The sequence below is a fragment of the Sphaerodactylus townsendi genome, linkage group LG14 (assembly GCF_021028975.2).
Source record: "Sphaerodactylus townsendi isolate TG3544 linkage group LG14, MPM_Stown_v2.3, whole genome shotgun sequence".
NCBI classification, from domain to species: domain Eukaryota; kingdom Metazoa; phylum Chordata; class Lepidosauria; order Squamata; family Sphaerodactylidae; genus Sphaerodactylus; species Sphaerodactylus townsendi.
In genome coordinates this window covers 13,509,453-13,533,806 of record NC_059438.1, presented here as the reverse complement: position 1 = coordinate 13,533,806, position 24,354 = coordinate 13,509,453, and the positions used below count along the sequence as shown (strand labels likewise).

General features: G+C 45.7%; 1 protein-coding gene across 7 annotated transcripts in view; it reads left to right on the top strand.

Moving 5' to 3' along the window:
• FTO (FTO alpha-ketoglutarate dependent dioxygenase) overlaps window positions 1-24,354 on the top strand; it is a 250,439-nt gene that overhangs the window by 30,574 nt on the left and 195,511 nt on the right. For all 7 annotated transcript variants that reach the window (XM_048515847.1, XM_048515840.1, XM_048515845.1 and 4 more), the window contains exon 2: window positions 20,331-20,408. In XM_048515847.1, coding sequence (XP_048371804.1) covers window positions 20,331-20,408 — 78 coding nt within the window. The remainder of the gene's footprint in view (window positions 1-20,330; window positions 20,409-24,354) is intronic.

Genomic DNA, 24,354 nt, shown 5'->3' with positions numbered 1-24,354 from the left:
TTTTAGCAAAATCCACTTGCAAACAATTGTGAAAGTGGACTGAAAGTGCATTATTCTGCATGTGTGGAAGGGGCCGAAGTCAGTGTTGTCTACTCAGACTGGCAACTGCTCTCCATGGTCTGAGACAGAGGTCTTTCATATTATCTACTGCTTCGTCCTTTTAACTGGACATGCCGGGAATTGAACCTGGGACTTTGGGCATGCCAGGCAGATGCTCTTCCAGTGAGCCATGTCCCCTCCTCATTGGTTGGTTTTTGGTTTGCATTCTATCCTTCCTCTAAGAATATTGCACAAGTAGATTGGGTTGAGACGATGCCTGACTAGCATCCCTCATGGTCTCTCTGACAAGGTGGGGACTTGAACCCAGATCTCACGGCTGCTGCTCCAACGAGTTCACCATTCCCCCCAATTTCCTATTTGTTTTATGTTATATATAGTCCGCCTTTCTCACTGAGACTCAAGGTGGATTACACAGTATAACTCAGTCCAGTTAGTAGAATGGGACATGCAATAAGAAGAAGAGTTTGGATTTACACCTCACCTTTCTCTCCTGTAAGGAGACTCGAGGTGGCTTACAAGCTCCTTTCCCTTCCTCTCCCCACAACAGACATCTTGTGAAGTAGGTGGGGAGCTCTGAAGAACTGTGGGAGCTCTGAAGGAGGGAGGGAGCTCTGAAGAAATGTGACTAGCCCAAGGTCACCCAGCAGGAATGTGGGAGTGCGGAAACACATCTGGTTCACCAGATAAGCCTCTGCTGCTCAGGTGGAGGAGTGGGGAATCAAACCCGATTCTTCAGATTAGAATCCACCTGCTCTTAACCACTACGCCATGCTGGATATAGGATTATGATGTGAGAATTAAAATCCGATCTTAAAAAAAATGTGGAACAAAGTTGAAATCGTGGCAAACCACCTCTGAATGTTTGTTGCCTTGAAAACCCTTCGGGGCAGCCATAAGTCAACTGTGACTTGATGTCAGACACACAAACTGAAATTATGCAGAAATAGCATAACAGGAAAATACGTACAGCGGCAGGTGGTATGAACTATGCACGGCAGTATAATCCACAGTCTCTTTTGCTGGATTTAAGCATTTCATCAGTTTCCTTCGAATGCAGCTGTGTTTTGTTATAACAATCAACAAACTATCTCACAAGTTGTCTGGAATCCCGCTTTAATGGCATTGTTAAGGACAGAGAGTTGTCTTCCATTTAAATCTAAGTTTGTCTGTGGGGTACTTTCACCTTCCTGGGTGAATTTCCCACCCCCTGCAAAGTGTTGCAAAGCCGAATTTTTAGCAGCCATTAGGCCCACAATGCAATTGCCAGAAGGCAGGAAAGTCACCATGGGAGATACCGAGGCCCCTTCCGCACATGCAGAATAATGCACTTTCAGTCCACTTTCACAACTGTTTGCAAGTGGATTTTGCTATTCCGCACAGTAAAATCCAGTTGCAAAGTGCATTGAAAATGCATTATTCTGCATGTGCGGAAGGGGTCTGAGACTTACAAACCAGCTCTGATTCCTGCAGAGCTTTGCATGGCACAGTTGCCTAGACCTGAGCTGTTGCACCAGAGCTAGAATATTGTGTGTGTGTGTGTGTGTGGGGGATTGTTTTTGTTTTGCTACACTCATGCAAGAGCCTTTGCTACAGATCCACTTTGCGTTGTGTTACGCTTTAGACCATCTGATTTCCCTGCCCTCCTGCTCGGTCCTGTAAATTTGCAAATCCTAATCAAGCAGCATGGCAATATTGCTCGCAACGCTCTTTCTGATACAGGCCAGCTATTTATATGTAAATCAGCATATTGGAAGTGCAACATAATACCCTGTTTTTATAACAAATCCAAAGAGAGGGAAAAAAAATATGGCAGTGATTTGTTCTATAAATGTACCGAGGGGTTATGATTTACGGAAAAGAATTCCCAGTGAATGAAGAGGTAAATGGGTCTTTAGTAGTGCTGTTATTTCTGAGGCACGAAAGTTTGTCTTACTGTGTTTGGATTTAATGATCTGTCATGTTGTGTAATTAAAAGCAAGTTATTAATACCGAAACGGCTTTTCTTTCCGAAATGTATTTTGCAATTGACATCAGAAAAGAAAAATGGTCACTATTTACTATATGGTGCGCTGTTTTGAAACCTACTGGCCTTTGTGTGTGTGTGTGTTTTGGTTTCTGTTTTTTTTTCCTTTGTTTTTTAATGTGTATTTAGTTTGCTAAAAATGGTTTTGGCAGAATGAGAGCAGAACTGATAGTTCAGTGTGGAATGGGGGTGCCGTAGAATGATAGCTGTCACTGGGATGCAGGTCTCCTGTGATTTATCCAATTCAGGGGTCCCCAAGTCTGATGCTTTCCCCAACAACACCTTTCCTGGGTGTTTTTAGAAAGTATGGTCTCGTGGGGCTCCTCCCTCACCAGCTTTTGGATTAGCTATTAGAAATCCTGATCTACAGTTGATTAAAACAAGATTATTTTAAAAAGAGCGGCCACGACAGAGTTGGTTTTATGCTTTCTAAGTACTCCAGGTTCCTATGCACTTTTTGTAGTCAGATTGGCACCCCTGTTTCCACCTCCACCCCCCCACCCCCCCCCGAAAAGCTTTTACAGCTGGAAGGAAGACTTGAGCTTAGTTTATTAACAGGGATCTCACTATACGTGCTTCGTATAGTACATAGATGTTACGAGTCTAGGAATAGCAGCCATCAGAATGGAGGTGTGGTTGATGGGAACAACACACACACGCGCGCGCTCACGCACACACACACACACACACCCTTACACCCTTATAAATTACTCATAAACATACCCAGCTCCCCAAGTTTCTCCAAACAGAGCATGGATTTCAGTCCTTTTACCACTTTGGTCGCCCTCCTCTGAACCCGTTCCAGCTTGTCAATATCCTTGTGGAGTTGTGGTGCTCAGAACTGGGCACAGTATTCCAGTTTAGATCTGACCAGGGCAGAATAGCGAGGTACTGATACTCTCTGTTCTTTTCTCCTAAGTAGGGATGTTGCAAAGGCTGGGAGTGACTTGTATGATGTTCCCAGCAACCACATCTCCATTCTGATGGCTGTTATTCATAGACTCGTAACATCCAAGTATCAGGCTACGAAGCACATATTGAGAGATCCCTGTTAAAAACTAAACTCAAGTCTTCCTTCCAGCTGTAAAACCTTTTTGGGGGGGGGGCAAGCGAGGGAGACAGGGATGCAAACCTGACTGCAAAAGGTGCAGAGGAACCTGGAGTACTTAGTTGTTTGAGAATTTTCATGGAAGAGGGTTCAGCTGTATAAACCCTGTTCTACGTTTGAGTAAACGCACAAGCACATGCGGCACCCTTTAATGCATGAAGTATTACCGTCGGTTAGTACTGTCCACTCTGATAGGCAGCAACTCTCCTGTGTCTCCAGACTTTCACACCCTCTAGTACCGTGGTGGCGAACCTTTGGCACTCCAGATGTTATGGACTACAATTCCCATCAGCCCCTGCCAGCATGGCCAATTGGCCATGCTGGCAGGGGCTGATGGGAATTGTAGTCCATAACATCTGGAATGCCAAAGGTTCGCCACCACTGCTCTAGTACATCATCCTTGAAACACAAACACCTGGAGATACCAGGCACTGAACTTGAGACCTTGGGCACGCAAAACCAGTGCTCTACCACCAAGCCATGGTTACGGCCTCTCCCACTTTTTCAGCTGTAACCAGTCAAGAGCAAAACCCCGGATCGGAAGGGAGCCGTGAACTCCCAAAACTGCATTTTAGTGCAAATCCGTCCCCTTCCCCGAGGCTTTGATTTTCGCATTCGTGTCACAGCAGTGGCAAAATCAAGGTTAATGCATGCCCTTAAATACTTTGATCACGTTCCTGTATCAGAGTGTGCGGGGGAAGAAGCATGGGTCAGACGGCGGTCTACCGGGGGATCCTCCTTGCTTCACAATTGGCTACATTCAACGTGGTTCAGCTGTGGTGGGCCGAGGGAATGAAATATGTGCATCAGTCACTAGATGGCGGTGGAACGTCACAGTTTGGTGGGCGAATTCCTAGTGCTCTTCCTCTTGGCTGCTCCAGCCACTTGGTTTCCTAGGTGTCAGGGAAATTGTTTTATTGTTAAAGGGCATAGTGTAATATATTCATCTCCATCCAAGGCGGCCATTTAATGCCCCAAAACATGTTCCTCTCACAGCTCTGGCCTGTTAACTATGCTTATTGGGTGTAATAATTAGCAGAAATTCTGACTAACAGGGGCACTTATCAACGTCTCCCATTTTTCCTCTGTGTTTTTGTACGTGACGGATTGCACATTCTGTGAATAACGCAAAGGGGGGTCATTGCCCCAGCCCTGTACGACACCGCTATTTTCCGCCCAATTGTTTTCAAGAGGGTGTACATTAACCTCTTCCTGGATCCCGGCGATGCGCAACGCAAACAAGTTTGGAGCTTTTGTATAATAGGGTTAGCGAGGTTTGTAAACACAACTGTTAATTTTTCAACTTTGGGGTGGGAAGAGAAAAGAAATGAATAGCTACCGGGGACACGGCGGGTTGAATGGATTCATCTGGCTTTTTAACACGGTCACAGTTCACGGCAGGATTTTTTTTCTCCCCCTGTAGTAACTGACCTTTTGGTTATTCAGAAAGGGACGTTCTTTATCTGTAGCATTTCTTCTTTTAGCAACAGACAAAAAAAGGAATCAAGGTGGTGCTTTGGGTGGTAGAATTGGTAGGCTTCCGAGTTATCACCTCAAGCTTCCATTCACCTTTGCCATTTTGGCCAGTTAAAGAGTGTTTTGCTGTAGCTGATGTTGGGTGCTTTCGGCTTTATAATGTTGGCCTTTGAAATAATATTTACCAGGTGATTAAAAAGAAACAGTAGCAATTGCATTCCTCTTGCTGTGTCACTGTGAACTCACTGTTGAAATTTCAGTGGTCTGGATTAAAATGAATCATGCAAATGCAAATAATTATTTAACATGCAAATAATTATAATCACAGCAAAAACATTTCTGTACATCAAGAAATTGGATCTGTTCCTTTTGTCTATCTCTGAGCTATTTTTGAACAGGGTCTAGACTAGTTTAAAAAGAAGTGTTGGATTTATATCCCTCCTTTCTCTCATGTAGGTAACTCAAAGGGGCTTACAAACTCCTTACCCTCCCCCAGAGGTGGGATCCAGCAGGTTCTCACAGGTTCCCGAGAGTAGGTTACTAATTATTTGTGTGTGCCGAGAGGGGATATTTGTGTGTGCCGAGAGGGGGTTACTAATTGGTGATTTTGCCACATGATTTTTGCCTTAGTTACGCCCCTCCTCTCAGCAGTAGCGCGCAGAACTTGAAGCAGTCTAGCAGGAGGTGCACCGGCGTGCGTGGCAGCCTGCGCCTGCGTGCATTCGTTTCCCGCCCAAGGACCGGCGCAGTCCTTGCCACAGCCCCGCCCCGCCCCTGGAATGCCCGGCCACGCCCCCGTCGTGCCCCATTGGGTTTGAATCCCGCCACCATGGGAACCTGTTACTAAAATTTTTGGATCCCACCACTGCGGCCTCCCCCCTCACAACAAACACCCTGTGAGGTAGGTGGGGCTGAAAGAGCTCAGAAGAACTGTGACTAGCCCAAGGTCACCCAGCTGGCGTGTGTGGGAGTGCACAAGCCAATCTGGTTCACTAGATAAGCTCCACAGCTCAAGTGGCAGGGTGGGGAATCAAACCCGGTTCTCCAGATTAAAGTGCACATGCTCTTAACCTCTACACCACGCTGGCTCTTTGATTGCCAAAAGCTCATAACTGGAAAATCTTGTTGGTCTCTGATGTTAGTCTGTAGCTGCCCCACCACGGACCCACCCTGAGTCCGATGCTGTAACGGTTACAGTGTTGGCTTTAGGTTGGGGAGACTCGGGTTCCAATCCCCGCACAGCTGCCAGACTTGCAGAGCGACGTGGAGACTGTTCATCTCTCTCAGACTAACCTACTTCATATGTTGTTTTGCAGATAAAAAGGCAATCAGGGGAGTTATATAAGATTCCACAAGCCACTTGCAAGAAGGTGGGATGAAGGTAGACTCGGTTGTAGCATTCACTGCGTTCCCAGGGAGCTGTCCAGGGGATGGGCCATGTTTAAATCCTCACTGCCTTTTAGATGGGGCCACTTATGTCTGCAGTCAAACTGCAGTCATCAGTTGGCCTCCTTAGGCAAACCACTCTAAACACATGAAGCAGCTGAATGTTGAGTCAGACCCTTCCTCTGCTAAGGTCAAGTATTGTCTACATTGATTGGTAGCAACTCTAGGGTCTTAGGTTGGGGTAATTCACATCAGCTACTGTTTGGTCCTTTCAGATGGCCCAGGGGGCTACTGTGTGCCAAGTGGGTGCCCTACCACTGAAGCACGAGCCCTTCCCTATTTGTTCTGTCACTCTTCACTTTTATGCAGCTTTCACTTAGAAAGGTCGTGGGTTCCAGGGAGCAAGAGCAAAGTCACATTTTCTTCCCTTGTTGCTTTCAGTTGGGTTCGTAGTTTCAGTCTGAGCCCCGCTGCATTCTGCAGAACTCGGAAATGCCCCCATTGACTTACACAAGCTTCCGTCAGTTGCATGAACTCACACACACAACTCCTGGTGCCTGCCACAAAAATCTGAAAAGATAGAAAAAAAAGTTCTTGAGCGGCAGAGGTCTAGAGAGACTTTCCATAAGGGCACGAAGGTTTTTGTTCTTGCACGCGTGCTGACGGTAATTGTTTCTTGGCACACAACTGGGGATAATTCTGGCTGACAGTCTATTACCCTTTACTCAGGAGGTATTTGCGTCTCCGTGACATGGACGGGAAGCGCGCTAGATTTGGAAAGTGCTTTGGGATGAGCCCGGGAGTGAGAAGCCATGAAGATATATGAAATATTCATTTGCTGTGTCATGGTTCTGCACAGCTGTGAGTGGATGCAGATTCTGTCCTGCTACAATCTGAAAGCTCAGTACAGCCCTTGACAGACATTACACACATTGAGGACAATGTCTGTATTATGGGAGGGGTCACAGATGTGTGGCCCCTACACACCCCCCCCCCCCGCATTTTGCATGACTGCCAGCTCATAGAATCATAGAGTTGGAAGAGACCACCAGGGCAGTGGTGGGATCCAAACATTTTAGTAACAGGTTCCCATGGTGGTGGGATTCAAACTGTGGTGTAGCGCCAATGGGGCTGGGCGGGCCACGTCGGGGGTGTGGCTGGGCATTCTGGGGGCAGGGCATTCCTGGGCGGGGCTGTGGCAAGGACGCAGCCACTGCGCCGGTCCTTGGGCGGGAAACGAATGCACGCAGGCGCAGGCTGCCATGCACGCCGGTGCACCTCCTGTTAGACTGCTTCACGTTCTGTGCGCTACTGCTGAGAGGAGGGGTGTAACTAAGGCAAAAATCACATGGCAAAATCACCAATTAGCAACCCCCTCTCGGCACACACAAATAATTAGTAACCTACTCTCGGGAACCCGTGAGAACCTGCTGGATCCCACCTCTGCACTAGGGCCATCAAGTCGAGCCTCCTACCATGCAGGAACACACAATCAAAGCACTCCTGACATATGTTCATCCAGCCTCTGTTTTAGAAACCTCCAAAGCTCTCCGAGGCAGTGGATTCCACCGTCGAACAGTCCTGACAGTCGGAAAGTTCTTCCTAATGTTTAGGTGGAATCTCTTTTCCTACACCTTGAATCCACTACTCCGTGTCCTACTCTCTGAGGCAGCAGAAAACAAGCTTGCTCCCTCTTTGACATGGCAACCCTTCAAATATTTAAACCTAGCTGTCATGTTCCCCCTTAACCTTCACTTCTCCAGACTAAACATCCCCAGTTCCCTAAGCCTCTCCTCATAGGCATGGATTCCAGACCTTTTGCCATTCTGGTTGCTCTCATCTGGACATGTTCCAGCTTGTCAATATCTTTCTTAAATTGCGGTGCCCATGAATGTGGACAGTCTGTGAGTGAACCATGTGTACACATGCAGATATTTTTTTCCTTGTGCCTGGGATTCTTTTGGTAAAAATACAAACTGACCGGCGCAGCACTTAAGACGAGCCTTCAGATTATTCTAAACATCTGTACTTAGTTCATCATATGCTGCTGTATTTTGTGTTTTGACATCGCCTCGGTTTCTCCTTGGTACTTACTTCAGGTCGGGGTGCTAACTCTGGTGAGCTGGTTGGGTCCTGGATGTATCCCTCATGGTGAGGTCCCTTCAAGCCAATGACTGGCTCAATGGCAGAGGACTTCCTTGACACACAGAAGGTCCCAGGTTCAATCTCCAGGATCTCCCATTAAAAGGACCAGGCAGTAGCTGATGTGAAAGACCTCAGCTGAGACCCTGGAGAGCTGCTAGCAGCCGGAGTATACTGACCTTTCTGGACCAAGGATCTCATTCAGTAGAAGGCAGCTTCATGTGTTCATGGGTGTTCCACATTTTGTACCCTTATCCCATAGAACTCAAGATGGTGTACCTAAGAGTTCCTAGGAATTCTTCCATCTAGGAATTCCTGACTTTTACATTTACTTGTGTATTTGAGGGTTCCTAGGAATTCTTCCATCTAGGAATTCCTGACTTCCACGTTTACTTGTGTATCTAAGGCAGTGATGGCGAACCTGTGGCACGGGTGCCAGAGGTGGCACTCAGAGCCCTCTCCGTGGGCACACGCAAACAGAGTGCTCCCCCCCCCCACATCTAGGCTGGCCTGGGTCGCTGGGCTCGATTATTAGCATCAAACCTGAGACCTAGTTTTGGGGAAGCAGTATAGGTAACCCTGTTAAGTGCTGTTAAACCCCACTGATTTTCATGGGAAGAGCTAAAGCGCGATCCTTTACCTGGGAGTAAGCTTGGTTTCTGGCAATGGGGCTTGCTTCTGAGTAAACCCTCCTAGGGTCGTGATTCACCCGTTGGAAGAGTTGCACGGTTGCTTCAAAGCAAAGCCACCGACTACCACCAAACTTACTCCTGAGTGACACACACCTCGGAGCCAACCGTTTTTTCTATTCAGGTTAAATAGCCGTGTTGGCACTTTGCGATAAATAAGCGGGTTTTAGGTTGCAGTTTGGGCACTTGGTCTCGAAAAGGTTCGCCACTGCTGATCTAAGGGTTCCTAGGAATTCTTCCATCTAGGAATTCCTGACTTCTACATTTACTTGTGTATCTAAGGGTTCCTAGGAATTCTTCCATCTAGGAATTCCTGACTTCCACATTTACTTGTGTATCTAAGGGTTCCTAGGAATTCTTCCATCTAGGAATTCCTGACTTCCACATTTACTTGTGTATCTAAGGGTTCCTAGGAATTCTTCCATCCAGGAAGACCCAATGTGTTGCTTGTTTCACAAAAGAAAGTGGGGTGGTCAGTGGATAAATGTTGTCACATGTTCAGCTGCCTACGTATTGAATCTGTGAATTATTCTTCAATACCCCAATACTGAAAAATCAAGTGTACGCAGATTTTTTGCGTGTGTCCCCTGTAACATGTGAACAGGGCTTTTCACTTCATTGGATATCATGTTCAGTAGACTCCAAACAGAATAAAAAGCCCTAATCGTTTGTCTTAAGCTATTGTGTCAAAAGAAAGATATTCTTAAAGCAAGTTACAGTTAACAGAGAAGACTGGTTCCTTTGTCTTTTTTAAAGAAAATGGAATGTGTCTCTGTTTGGCCTGTGAAACACATGCCTCTGCAGATCTAGCCGTTGCATAAGAGATCAATGCCTTATTGTATTTTCCACCTCCTGGAGCATTTTAATTTCTTCTCACTTTTGACCAAGGGAACATACGGCAAGAGCTGAAGAGAAAAACAGCAACCTCTCTGCTTTAAAAAGTGGATGTTAAACATTAAAAAAAAAAGCATTCTTTGTGTGCTTTCCCAGAGTTTGTTAGCGGTCTGTGCGAATCCTGATTTTTGTTTAAAAATGAATAAGAGATGATACAAAAACAGCAACTAGGGTTGTATGCACTCCAGGAAATGTACCAGGGGATGACAGGAAGGGAAAAGAGATGGATGAAATGGAAATAAGAGCCGGTGTGGCATAGCGTTTAAAATGTTTTGAGCTGAAATAAAACATTCTCAAAACATTTTTGAGTAAAAACTGTGCAGAACTCTTCCCCAAAACACTTCTGTTTCCTCCTCAAGACATTTTATTTCTGTTGTATGGAAATGGCCAATCTAACATCAGATGAATATTATAGTCATCATAAGAACATAAGAAAGAGCCTGCTGGATCAGACCAGAGTCCATCTAGTCCAGCACTCTGCTATTCGCGGTGGCCCACCAGATGCCTTTGGGAGCTCACATGCAGGAGGTGAAAGCAATGGCCTTCTGCTGCTGCTGCTGCTCCTGAGCACCTGGTCTGTTAAGGCATTTGCAATCTCACATCAAGGAGGATCAAGATTGGTAGCCATAGATCGACTTCTCCATAAATCTGTCCAAGGCCCTTTTAAAGCTATCCAGGTTAGTGGCCATCACCACCTCCTGTGGCAGCATATTCCAAACACCAATCATGCGTTGCATGAAGAAATGTTTCCTCATGTTGCCCCTTAGCTGTTAAAACAGACATTTGTTGGTACATTTATTTACAGTTTAGGAAATTTTATGCCGCTGATCCATAGACCTGTCCACGTGACAGAGAACGGGTGTAATCATGAAGCCACACAAGCCAACCAACCACACTTCCCAACCACTGTGGAACAGCCGTGTGAGATGGCCAGTCATGAATCGGGAACCCTGCTTTGAGACATGCACAATCCGTGGTATACGTGAAGTTCATTTATACGCGCTGTGTTCCCCCGCTGTTGCTAAAAGTGACTAGATGCTGGAGCCTCCTTGCCAAGGATAAATAATATATGACTTCTACCTCTTTTTGTTAAACCGTGAAGTTATCTGTATCAAAATAGATTGGCGTCACCTCTCAATCTAAGTTCACAGCAGAAGGTGGGAACCGGGAGCGTACAGGAAGATCCCGCATTGGCTCCCGCGGTGGGAAAATGTCAAGAGGCAGCCATTTTGTAGCTGCCTGTGAAGATGTTCGAATGCTCTGTAATGGGCATGACAGCTGCAGTCTGTGAAATTTAATGCTCTGGCTGCTTATTGATCTTCTCTTTAGCCGAATGCATGAACACAAGCGCCTGCACTTAGCACCTGGTCTTTGTACATTAGCACTATCTTCAGAGTTGCTCTGTCGAAGAGGACTTTTGCAAAACTGCACTCCGTGGCAATTAGGAAGCTTTTAAAATGCAGAAATATATATTTGTATCTTACGGAAGGTTACTGGGTGTTGGTGCAGTCTGCAGCAATGTTTCAAATCTGTTTTTTTCCCTCTTAAAAGGGAACCACAGTTTGGTCTGTAAAATTATTTCATGGGTATTTTGTGGGTTTTTTTTAAAAAGAAAAGCAATTGGAATTTGTCGCTCGTCCAATCCCATCAGAGTTCAGAAGCTAAGTAGGGTCAACCTTGGTTAGTACTTGGATGGGAGACCACCAAGGAAGTCCAGGGTCCTTACACCGGAGCAGGCAATGACAAACCACCTCTGAATGTCTCTTGCCTTGAATGCCCTATGTGGTCATCCTAGGTTGGCTGCAATGTAATGGTACATGCCCCCCCCCACCCCCAACCTGGAAACACTTGGTTGATGGAACAGATCTTTGACTCCAAGTCAAAGAAAGTGCTTACAGGACACCTTAGAAAAGAGAAGCCACATCAATTTGCAGTGTATTATGTAGCAGGTTGATTGACACTGTCTGCTCTCCAGAAATGAGGCTAATCTCAACTGCGGGGTGGAGTTAGGTCAGTGATGGTGAACCTTTTTAAGACCGAGTGCCCAAATTGCAACCCAAACCCCTGTTATTTATCACAAAGTGCCAACTCGGCAATTTAACCTGAATGCTGAGGTTTTAGTTTAGAAGAAACCAGTTGGCTCCCTCTTCCTCTGCCCCACCCGCTCGAGCAGGGGCCAGCCTGCTCTAGCCTCCAGCAAGTCCTGCGTGCACCAGTGTGCCTCTCTAGCATCTCTGCCTCCTCTGCACCTCCCTCCCTCGGGCAGAAGCCACCTGGAACACAGGCACCAGGCCCCCCAGCCAAGTCCTCCCTGCTCACCACGGTGCACGCACGTCGTGCTCAGTGGCCCAGACCAGCCTAGATGTGTGTGTGTGTGTGTGTGGGGGGGGTGATTTTCCGCCCCCCACATGACAAACTCTGTATGTGCGTGCCCACAGAGAGGGCTCCGAGTGCCACCTCTGGCACCTGTGCCATAGGTTCGCCATCGCTGAGTTAGGTGTTCCTGAGTGATTTGCAAGGCTCGTCCTCATGCTGACCCTGATGCATTGAACATTTTATAGACTCTGAGAAAAAAAATCAGACTTAATTATGCAGTCAGTTTCTGGACTGTGTGGAAAATGGTTCTGGTGGCTGTGTGCCCGTGTTCTGATGGATCTTGTTTCTAACGTTTCGTCTGCATCTGTCGCTGGCATCTTCAGAGGTGTATCACAGAGGGAAGTCTGTTACACACTGTGATACACCTCTGAAGATGCCAGCCACAGGTGCAGATGAAACGTTAGGAACAAGATCCACCAGACCAAGGCCACACAGCCCAGAAAACCCACCGGAAGCTGTGAAAGCCTTCGACAATACATTGTGTGGAAGATGTTAATCATGCATACTAGTATTCATCTCTGTGTGTGTCTTAAAATTTGAGAGGTAAGTGGGGAAACGAAAGGGGAAGGGAGGCGGGGTGGGAGTGCGATGTGTTTGGTTGATTCTGGAGTGTGCCTGAGAGAAGCGCTGTGCTTGAAGACAAAATGTGTCAGAGAGAATCAGAGGCCCCTTCCGCACACGCAAAATAATGCATTTTCAAACCACTTTCACAACTGTTTGCTAGTGGATTTTGCTATTCCGCACAGCTTCAAAGAGCACTGAAAGCAGTTTGAAAGTGCATTATTCTGCATGTGCGGAATGAGCCAGAGTGAAAGAGGCCTCTTCCGCACATATAGAATAATACACTTTCAATCCACTTTCACAATTGTTTGCAAGTAGATTTTGCTGTTCTGCACAGCTGCTAAGTGCATTGAATGTGAATTGAAAGTGCATTCTTCTGCATGTGTGGAAGGGGCCAGAGAATTTAGAGAAAGTGTTTAGCTTAACAGATAGGAGAAAACAGCATGGAACTGAACACAGATTGGATTTGAAACTTAGTAGAGTGAAGTTGGTGGTGAGCTAAACGTCGCAAGCCGAATTAGATCAGTGTGGGCTGACGTTTAGTGAGAGTGACCTCAGAAGAAGTTTCCTCAGTTCTTTTATTTTACTTTTTTGCAAATATTTTTTCATGAAACCTTGAAGTTACATAGCAGCCATAAATAAAATTTTAATTTGCTTGAGGAAATCCTGGAATCCTGCTGTGTTTTCCTCAGGACGACACAGTCCTTCCACTTTGCCTTGAAAGCTCATACACATTACCAGACAGAAAGTGATAAAGGGGTTTTGGAATTTATATACCTGGTGGCAGCATCCATATGGGTACAAAGTGAGGGACGAAACATTAGTTGACACCTATTGTATAATTTCACTTAGAAAGAAAGAGGGGAGATGTTTCAGTTACGTAAATGGTTTCTTAATAGTGTAGAGGCAGTTAGGACTCCATCTTTCTATTGTTCTTCTTTTTGCTTCGTTTCTTGGTCTCCTTCCCCCCCCCCCCCTGCTGTGGAAGGGATGGTTCTTGTTTTTATTTCAGTGGAAGACACATTCAAGCAACATCAGTCAGCCTTCAAGCAGACTCCTGTTTTTAATCCTCTCTACCTCTGAACCCTCAGTACCGGTGGAGGCTCTGTTTGGAATAGTGTTAAATTAGTGTAAGGATCATCACACGATTGTGTTGCCAAAAAGTCAACTTTCTTTGAGCATTAATCTTTCAGCTTGGCTTGAGCTCTTTAATAATTTCAGGATGTCAAAATTCACTTGACGGAATGCTATCGGCACATAGTATTTTCCCCCGTAGGCAGATGTGTTGCTCAAGCACGAGATAATAGATATATATGGGTTTTTTTTCCGAAGAAAGAACATTCCCAATCCATGTGCCAAACTTACCAGTTTGTGTATTAGAATTTGCAGACTTTCTGGATGATTTATGGAGGCGGGCCGAAGTTCTTGCGTTCCTCCTTTTGTTTGGAATGAATGTAAAAACTGAAGCAAAAGAACAAAGATACGACGGACACACAGTATTTCATTTCTTTCAGTCGTGTAATGATTTGTGACAGGGGATGTACCAATCGTACAAGAAAATTCTTGGCTTGCAAGTTCGGCAAGCTTTATCATTTGGTGGACTGGTTCTTTACTGGATCTGTACCAGATAGAACTTATTACTACAGCAGTTAAATTTACTTGCTGTCATCCATTGCATTTTGAGAGCACAGGCCCTGATGCTGATTTCTAAAGCTACTGAGCACCGAGACTGATTCTTCCAAATGTTTGTTGAGAAGAAGAGGAGGAGTTTGGATTTATATCCTGCCTTTCTCTCCTGTAAGGAGTCTCAAAGTGGCTTACAAACTGCTTTCTCTTCCCCACCCCACAGAAGACACTTTGTGAGGCAGGTGGGACTGAGAGAGTTCCGAAGAACTATGACTAGCCCAGGGTCACCCAGGAAGCTTCATATGTAAGAGCAGGAAGACAAATCCAGTTCACCAGATAAGAGTCTGCAGGTCATGTAGAGGAGTGGGGAATCACACCCAGTTCTCCAGATTAGAGTTCACCACTCTTAATCACTACACCATGCTGGCTACACCACTGCTCTTGACCACTACACCATGCTGAGGTGAGCAACCATCAAGGAACTTGTTCTGGGGATGGCTCCTTCAAAAATTAGTTCTGTTAGGGAAAGAGGGCCTCTTCTGTAGTTCTGGAATGTCTTCTCAGGAGCAACAGTTCCCAACCCTTTGGTATAGGGACCCACAAGTCCAAAGGTACTTGGCATGGTGACAGACAAAAACTGAGCATTCACAAACAATAACAAAAAGCTACAAAAACCTGGGACTCACTTTTACAGGCTTCCAAAACATAGTTTTGGAAAACACTGCTCTGGGTAGTTTCTTTTAGATTTGAGCCCAATAGCACTTTAAGTTCCAACAAGATTTTTGGAGTATAAGGTTTTGAGAGTCAAAATTCCCATCTTCAGATTTAGATGTATCTATTACTCTAGGCCAGTGGTTCTCAACCTTCCTAATGCCACGACTCTTTAATACAGTTCCCACCAGAGGTGGGATCCAGCAGGTTCTCAAAGGTTCCTGAGAGTAGGTTACTAATTATTTGTGTGTGCCGAGAGGGGGTTACTAATTGGTGATTTTGCCACGTGATTTTTGCCTTAGTTACGCCCCTCCTCCGCTCCTCAGTTGTAGCGCGCAGAACTTGAAGCAGTCTAGCAGGAGGTGCACCGGCGTGCATGGCAGCCTGCGCCTGCGTGCATTCGTTTCCCGCCCAAGGACCGCCGCAGCAGCTGAGTCCTTGCCACAGCCCCGCCCAGCAATGCCCCGCCCACGGAATGCCTGGCCACGCCCCGTCGTGCCCTGCCCAGTCCCATTGGCGCTACGCCACTGTTTGAATCCCACCACCATGGGAACCTGTTACTAAAATTTTTGGATCCCACCACTGCCCCCAACCCCAACATTTATCCATTTTACAGATGGAGAACACTGATGCAGAGAGTCTTAGGCGACCCCTGTGAAAGGGTCGTTCGACCCCCAAAGGGGTCCTGACCCCCAGGTTGAGAACCACTTCTCTAGGCGCATCTACTTTATCCACAAGTAGTGTTTGTGCACGCATGTGTGTGAGAGACAGTGAATATCAAAATGAGTCATACTCAAGACTGGAAGAAATATGTACTGCTTTGTTTTGAGAAGTTCCACCTAAAAGCAAGTTAGCAGCCAGGGTGAATTCTCTGTTAAGCCACTGTTAAGAATATCAGTCAGTGGGTATGTTTAGTTTGCAAGCTTGGTTGACTCTCAGTATGCTAAAATTTGTAATTCCACTATTAGCACAATTGACTTTCCATCAGACAAGCTAGTACAAGTAGAGTCTCGGTAGTTACAGAACAGAGAGGGTAAACTGTGAGGACACAGAGTACACAGCCGGTTGTGACATCAAACACAAGCTGACAAAATTACATATGAAGTTCATTATTATAATTGGTAGTCACGTCAAGAAGCTATCAAGGGCAGAATGCGAGCTTGTTAACTTTTGGGAAAACTCTTTGGTGTAAAGATGAATTAAAAAAGGGAGTGCAGTGTCTACAAAAATATTTGCTTAACATTCACTGGATTCCTGAGAGGTTTTACCTTCTGATCAGCCGTGGAGGCTACAATATGGTAACAATATGCATGTAAAAGTGGATATTGCAGATTGCAGGAAGAGGCAACTGAGGGCAAATATGGATTTAGGGTTTTGATATACTTGGTTTAATGTCTAGGAAATGTTCTGTACCTCTAGAAGTCTCAAAATGGCTTACAATCGCATTCCCTTTCCCTCCCTACAAGAAGAAGAGAAGAAGAAGAGTTTTGGATTCATGTCCCCCCTTTCTCTCCTGCAGGAGACTCAAAGGGGCTGACCATCTCCTTGCCCTTCCCCCCTTACAAAAAACACCCTGTGAGGTAGGTGGGGCTGAGAAAGCTCTGAGAAGCTGTGACTAGCCCAAGGTCACCCAGCTGGCATGTGTGGGAGTGTACAGGTTAATCTGAATTCCCCAGATAAGCCTCCATAGCTCAGGCGGCAGAGCTGGAAATCAAACCCGGTTCCTCCAGATTAGATACACAAGCTCTTAACCTCCTACGCCACTGCTGCTCCTGTGAGAGAGTACTGAGAGAACTGTGACTAGCCCAAGGTCACCCAGCAAGAATGTAGGAGTGTGGAAACACATCTAGTTCACCAGATAAGCCTCTGCCACTCAGGCGGAGGAGTGGGGAATCAAACCCGGTTCCTCCAGATTAGATACATGAGCTCTTAACCTCCTACGCCACTGCTGCTCCTTCTGAGGTAGGTGGGGCTGTGGGAGTTTAGGGAGACTCGTGACTGGCTCAGGTTCATCCAGCAGACTTCATGTTTTAAGACTGGGGAAACCCGGTTCTCAAGATTAGAGTCCTCCACTCTTAACCCCTACCAGTAGTGGCGAACCTATGGCACTCCAGATGTTCATGGACTACAATTCCCACCAGCCAATTGGCCATGCTGGCAGGGGCTGATGGGAATTGTAGTCCATAAACAAATGGAGTGTCCTACACTGTGTTTGAGCCATAGATGAGCTATCGTACCTTAGTTGTGATTGTGGTCTGTTGTTGGCCCTTACCCTGTAGTTGGTATTTGCAACTCAAGCTGCATGCAGGATCTCGGACACAGGTGTCAAACTCGCGGCCCTCCAGATGTTCATGAACTAAAATTCCCATCAGCCCTTTCCAGTATAGCCAATGCTCATGTTGGGAGGGACTGATGGGAATTGTAGTTCATGAACATCTGGAGGGCTGTGAGTTTGACACCCCTGGTCTAGGAGGAAATATGGGCATAGGCCCCCAAACTCCAAAACGTGGCATTCTCGTGGCTTATCAGTGCATACAAATTATGCCATTGTGGGTTCTTTTTTGATGGCTCCTGTAAATTCAGGAGAAAATTTGTGCTTGTGCGTTTTGAGAAACAGCTATGCATGTTTGTCTGACTTGTCATTGTCATGCAGCATGTGATACACGTTAGTCGGTTTGCTTTGAAGTTCCTTGGAACGGGACTGTGAAAGTAGTGGTATCCAACCACTAGGCCATGATTCCTGCTTGGGGAACATGAGGTGGGAGTTTCTGTTGATTCCTTGCCCTGTTGCAGACCCTACTTATGGGATGAGCAAAATTGAGGTGGGGTTCAGTGACTAAAGGAGGAGGGGAAGTGGGGAAACCGCACTCCTCCGAGTCTGCAGGTGGGCAGATGGTCGCTGTTACTAATGTTGTATTTGCATCTTACCTTGTGCTTGTGGTAGCAAGAAAAGGTGGAGTATAACTCTTGTGTTGAAGGAAGCCTTGCTACCTTTCAATTTTTCTGTTATGCTCCTGTTTACACAGGTGAAGTGTGTTCATTCATTTCCAATGCTGGCAAGCAAGAGTCAAGTGCATTCCATGCTTACATCATGTAGCTGTGACAGTTAGGGGGAGAAGGAAACGAAGCATTTGAGTGTTGCAGAATTTCTAGCTCATGAGTGAAATGCACACACATCATACCCACATGAAGATTTCTCGGCCCAGGGTATTTTCTGTTGGTAAAAGGTAAAGGTAGAAGAAGAAGATGAAGCTGAAGAAGAAGATGATGATGATGATGATGATGATGATGATGATGATGATGTATTGTTGAAAGCTTTCACGGCCACAATCACTAGAGTGTTATGGGTTTTCCGGGTTGTATGGTCGTGTTCCAGTAGCATTTTCTCCTGACATTTTGCCTGCATCTGTGGCTGGCATCTTGAGAGGATCTGATGCCAGCCACAGATACAGGCGAAACGTCAGGAGAAAATACTACTGGAACATGGCGATAAAACTTGGAAAACTCACAATACTCTAGAAGAAAAAGTGTTTGGATTTATACCCCACCTTTTTCACCAGTAAGGAGACTCAAGGTGGCGTACAAGCTCCTTTCCCTTCCTCTCTCTGCAACAGACATCTTGTGAGGTAGGTGGGGCTGAAAGAGTCCTGAGAAAACTGTGACTAGCCAAAGGTCACCCAGCAGGAATGTAGGAGTGCGGAAACACATCTGGTTCACCAGATAAGCCTCCCCCACTCAAGTGGAGGAGTGGGGAATCAAACCTGGTTCTCCAGATTAGAATCCATCTGCTCTTAACCACTACACTATTAGAAACAGAATGGTGTGTTTAATGGACCATAGGTCCATCCTTTTCTTCATCTTATTTTCTCCCTCCCCAGAGCTTCTGAAAACCCATTAGACACAAGATGGTGCTCTCAATGGACCATTGGTCCTTGGTTGTCTTCATCTCCTCCCACCACCAAAAAGGGTGTTTGAAAACCCATTAGAAGCAGGATGGTATGTTTAATGGACCATAGGTCTACCCTTCTTTTCATCTTCTTCCACCCTTCTCTTCATCTTATTTTCTCCCACCACCACCCAAGGCTTCTGAAAACCCATTAGACACGAGATGGTGCTCTCAATGGACCATTGGTCCTCGGTTGTCTTCTCCTCCTCCCACCACCAGAAAAGGGTGTTTGAAAACCCATTAGAAACAGGGTGGTGCACTCAATGGCCTCCTTCCACTACCACTCAGCCTTTTAAAAACCCCATTGGGTATGCACCCCGATGTCTGTGCTACATCTCCCTGTTGGTTGCCAGATGCCAACTCTCTCGGTTTGTACTCTCTTTACCGTACCTGTTGAGATCGCTGTAAACACAGCGCGTACGCACAGCCCAGCCAGTTGGCAAAGCGTTTGATTTTTCCTTGCCTCCTCCTTCCCCTTTTCTCCCCCATTTTTGTTTTGGAAGAATTTGCGAGGGGCTTGATGTATTTGACACATGCGTGACAGCTCCTGGTATACGAGAAGGCCTGTGGTGTTCCACCCCCCAGCTGTGTGTATTTGTCTGTAGATCAAGCAGAAGAGGAGCCGCTTAGTCAGATCTGACAATCAAATGTGAGTCAGTTCTTACCTCTGCTCAAGAGTGCATTTTAATGCTGCGTGCTTTTGCCAAGAGCTTAACATTTGACAAAGGAATTGTCAGTATTTCTCCCCTCCCGCCCCCATTTCTCCTCCTCTGTTTGTTACTCTGTGCATTTGAAATATTTTCTTTACCAGTTCAGCGTCCTTTCATGAAACATGAAAATAACTTTTTTAAAAAGAAAAGGAAAAGTATCTTCCCAGGCTTAGCAAAACCAGCTCGACTATTTTAAGCGTGTTTTAATGCCGCAAATAACGTTAATGCGTCTTTGCGTGTGCATGTGTGCACATTACGTTCGCTGTAGGTATACCGTAGCTTAAAACATCTCATGTCTAGGAAAGGTACGCTACCAAAAGTGTTGTTTGCTAACTTTAAAATTGCCTTCACGCTGTCCATGACATGACAACATGTCCCCCCAAAAGACAGTAAACTGTGAAGAGATCAGCCCCCAAGCCATAGTGAAGCAAGAGTTTGAGTCCAGTAGCTCTTTAATAGGTCAGTAGGATCTCCAGAATATAAGCTGTCAAGAGTCAAACTTCCCTTGGTCACTGCGACCATGGTCAGGCATGAGTTCAAAAGCCCCCAACATTACAGTGCTGATATAGATATACATTAATACTGATCAGTGTGGTAAGAAGTGTTTATTTTATATCTGCAGAAAAAGAAGCTCCTTGACGAACTTGGAGAGAGCCGTCTTCCGTATTTGACGCCAAAGGATGATGGCTTCAATGAATTGGTAATTCTGAAAAAAGAACATGTTGAAACACCCTGATTTTTAAAACTAATGTCTTTAATTCCTTGGGGTTTGCCGAAAATGGAAAAGAGAAAATTGTCACCCCAAAGTGACCCTAGTCAGGGAGGGTACAGAGCATCCAGTTGCAAATTGCATTCAAGTGTAAACTCTGGGGCTTGCTAGGAACCCACCAGTGAGAAGTTGGGTAATTGTGGATCAGCGCTTTGAAGCACAGACGGTCAGGTGCTTCTTGCCTGAAACTGTGAAGCTCTAGAGAGTCTTGGTTGTGTTCTAGGATAGGCGCATTGAGTTTATGCATGATTATGACTAAGCTCAATGATCTGGCCTTCATCACAACCAACCTGAAAGGCAGGTGAACGCTGTGCAGCTGTGGGGAATCTTGGTTACATTCTAGGGTACTCAAACTGAGTTCATTCAAGGTTATAGCTAAGTCCAGCGATCGCCCAGATTGTATCTCTAACAACAGCTGGTGTTAAAGATCACCCCACTCATCGAATGGATAAAAGCAGCTCCACGACTGGACACTCAGAGTGTGCAAAAAATGTCATACATAATTTTTGAACGTGTCTGTTATCGCCCCGAACAGAATTTCAGCGCACTCTTGTTGTAACATATTTTCAGCCCCCTACAAATCACATCCTCTGTTTTCTGGAGCCAAGAGGACCTCATCTCTCAAATGGCAACAGCAAGCACAAACTAAGAGAGGTAATATTCCAAGAAACAAGTTGGCACCAAAGGCAACAAGACAATAGCTTTTCAATCAAGGAAAGAACAACAACACTCAGTTATGTATCGGATTCTTGTAGAAGTTCAAGGTCAACCAGACTGTATGAGTTCATCTGTTGTGGGGAGGAAGGCATTTTTGGCTGGGGCAGATTGGACAATCATAGAATCATAGAATTGGAAGAGACCCAAAAGGCCATCAAGCCCAACCCCCTGCAATGCAGGAACACCCAATTAAAGCACTCCTGACAGATGGCCATCCAGCCTCTGTTTAAAAACCTCCAAAGGAGGAGACTCCGCCACACTCCGAGCAGCGGAAACCAAGAGTGCTCCCTCACCACCATGACATCCCTTCAGACATGGCTGTCATGTCATCTCTTAACCTTCTCTTCACCAAACTAAACATACCCAGCTCCCTAAGTCTCTCCTCATAGGACATGGATTACAGATCATTTTTGTGGTTCCATTTTTTAATTTCACCCTTCTTCCAAGGAACCCAGGCCAAAGGTTATGGTTTCCCATTTCTACACTGATTCTCACAGCACGCCTGTGAGGTAAGTTAGACTGAGAGACCGGCCGGTTTCAAGTCACCCAGTGAGTTGAATGACTGAGCTAAGGGTTTGGATTTGGATTTCCCAGCTCCCGGTCTGACATTCTAGCCATTTTTCCTTCACTCGCTCTCCTTCAAGGCCCTCCCTCAGCCGCGCGACACTTTGCATATTTAATTTAAGAAAAATAGGAAAATCAAAGTTTAAACCAAACCGGTTTCGCAGAGGAATATTATTGAAGGAACGGAAGAATACGCTGTGTCGCTCTTGGACAACGCTCGGGTCAAATATGAAACACATGGAAAGAATTGGTTGAGTTCAGTTAAACTAAGTTGGAACATATTGAGCAAGATGAAAGACATAGAAAGGAATCTCTTACTTAGCTTGAACAGCTACAGCGGGAGTTCCTACATTATAGCCATGTCAACTTTCTTGTATTGACATGTGGCCGAAAGATGCATACTAAGTAGCATCCTTTTTTAAAAAATTCTTTCCCCGGTGCAGGAAGGAAAAAGCTCTCCCCTCCCTCTCTCCATTTCTTTGTTAAAACAGATTTGAACTCTTCCGTTCCTTTGAGTTAATGTGAATAAAACTTACAGCTGCCAGTCTCTGGGTAACAGCTGTAACGGTTGTATCTTTCTTAAACCCATTGATTTCAGTGGATTTAGCAGGATATGCCCTTCTGAGGGCATTGAAATGAACGGGTTTGGAAGGGTATAACTCTGCTTAGGTAAGATGGAATTGTAATTCTTCAGACACAGAAATCCAGTGGACTTTGCCCCATTGCAGTTTGCATGAACGGAGTCTTCAAGTTGCACTTCATAAAGGCACAGGGAGACTTCTGTAGGATGAGAACCAAGACTCATCACATCCACCATTCTCTTTCCCATAATGTCCAACCAGAAGGTCCTCTCCCATTGTTACCCAATAGCTGGTAAGAACAAAAAAAGCCATGTTGGAGACCATCAATGGTCCATCTGGTCCACTGTGGGCTTCATGGAAAAAGGGCAGTGGTGGGATCCAAAATTTTTAGTAACAGGTTCCCTCGCCACCCCCCCCCATGGGCAGCCACCCCACCATGACCCCCCCCCCCAATTTTTTTTTGCACTCAGAGTCCATTTCTGAAATCATCCCACCACCATTACTGAGTAGAAAATGCCCCAACTCACTGGAAGAAATCCTGAAACACAGCAAATGGAATTTGAAACACACAGGTCTCCTTTGATAGAGACTGGTGAAGAGATAAAAAGGCACGAAAGGCTGAGAATCCATGGGAATTGCAGGTACCTGAAAGGGATTAACCCAGTTCAGAGAGTTACATTATTAGTCGCAATTGCTATATGGAACCTTCACGTTCAAAGGCAGTACGCCTCTCGGGGCGTGGAGATGGAAAAGCGGACCCAATTAGTAACCCCCTCTCGGCACACACAAATAATTAGTAACCCACTCTCGGGAACTGGTGAGAACCTGCTGGATCCCACCTCTGAAAAAGGGTATACAGATAGTAAGTAGTTCCAGCATCAAGTTTCACTCAGGTGACAACGGAAGGCGTAATAGTAGGGCCCAGGACTGTTCCAATTATTACCTTTGTTCCACACGGATATTCGGCAGCATCCTGCTTCTATACAAGGAGGCTGTCTTTTAACCCTCATGGCAAATAGCTATTGATAACCTTATCCTGTGTTTTTCAGTACTATGGGAAGGGTGGTAACTGTGGGAACATAGGCCCCTTCCACACATGCAGAATAATGCACTTTCAATCCACTTTCACAATAGCCGTTTCCTTGCAAAGTTGGATTTTGCTTATTCGGCGCAGTAAAAAATCCAGCTGCACCAAAGTATAGGGAGAAGCCTCATTGGAGTGAGTATTTTTTTACAGGTTTTGTAATCCCGTAAACTAACTGTTGAGGGACATGCATTTTTTATAAAGTAACTGATCTGTTTGTTCTCTCCTATTCTGTATAATTTTTTGGAGTTTGGCAGAAAGGTTGCCCTAATGCAATGCCAAGAAGGTAATGTAAAGTAGAGTGTTTAGTCTGTGATGTAAAGCTGCAACACGAATCCAGTACATAAATCAGTGTTATTCTTTCTTGGAGTGAAATGTTATCATCTTGAAACCATTGGTCCCAACTTGCTTCTCTGAAGCTCCTTCCGCACAGGCAGAATAATGCACTTTCAATCCACTTTCAACGCACTTTGCAGCTGGAGTTTACTGTGTGGAATAGCAAAATCCACTTGCAAACAATTGTGAAAGTGGATTGAAAGTGCATAATTCTGCATGTGCGGAAGGGGCCTGAAGATTACCTTTCACGGTTTGTGGCTCACTGTTGTTGTTTGAGCACCGAGGCCCTCTTAGCTCCAGAAAACAGAAGATGTGATTCATAGGTTGCTGAAAATATGCTACAACGAGAGCGCGTTAAATTCTGCTCAGGGGGGTGGGTGGGGGATAACAGACATGTTCAAAAATTAAGCGTGAAATTTTTTGTGCATCCCGAGGAAGTGTCCAGCCGTGGAGTTGCTTTTATCCGCTTGATGAGTGAGGTGACCTTTAATGTCGGCTGTCAGAGATGCAGCAAGAAATACACCAGTTTTGGTCTTTTCAGTCAGTAAAAGTGTCCAGTCTGAGCTCCACAGTCTCCCCCTATCACCAGCCCCCT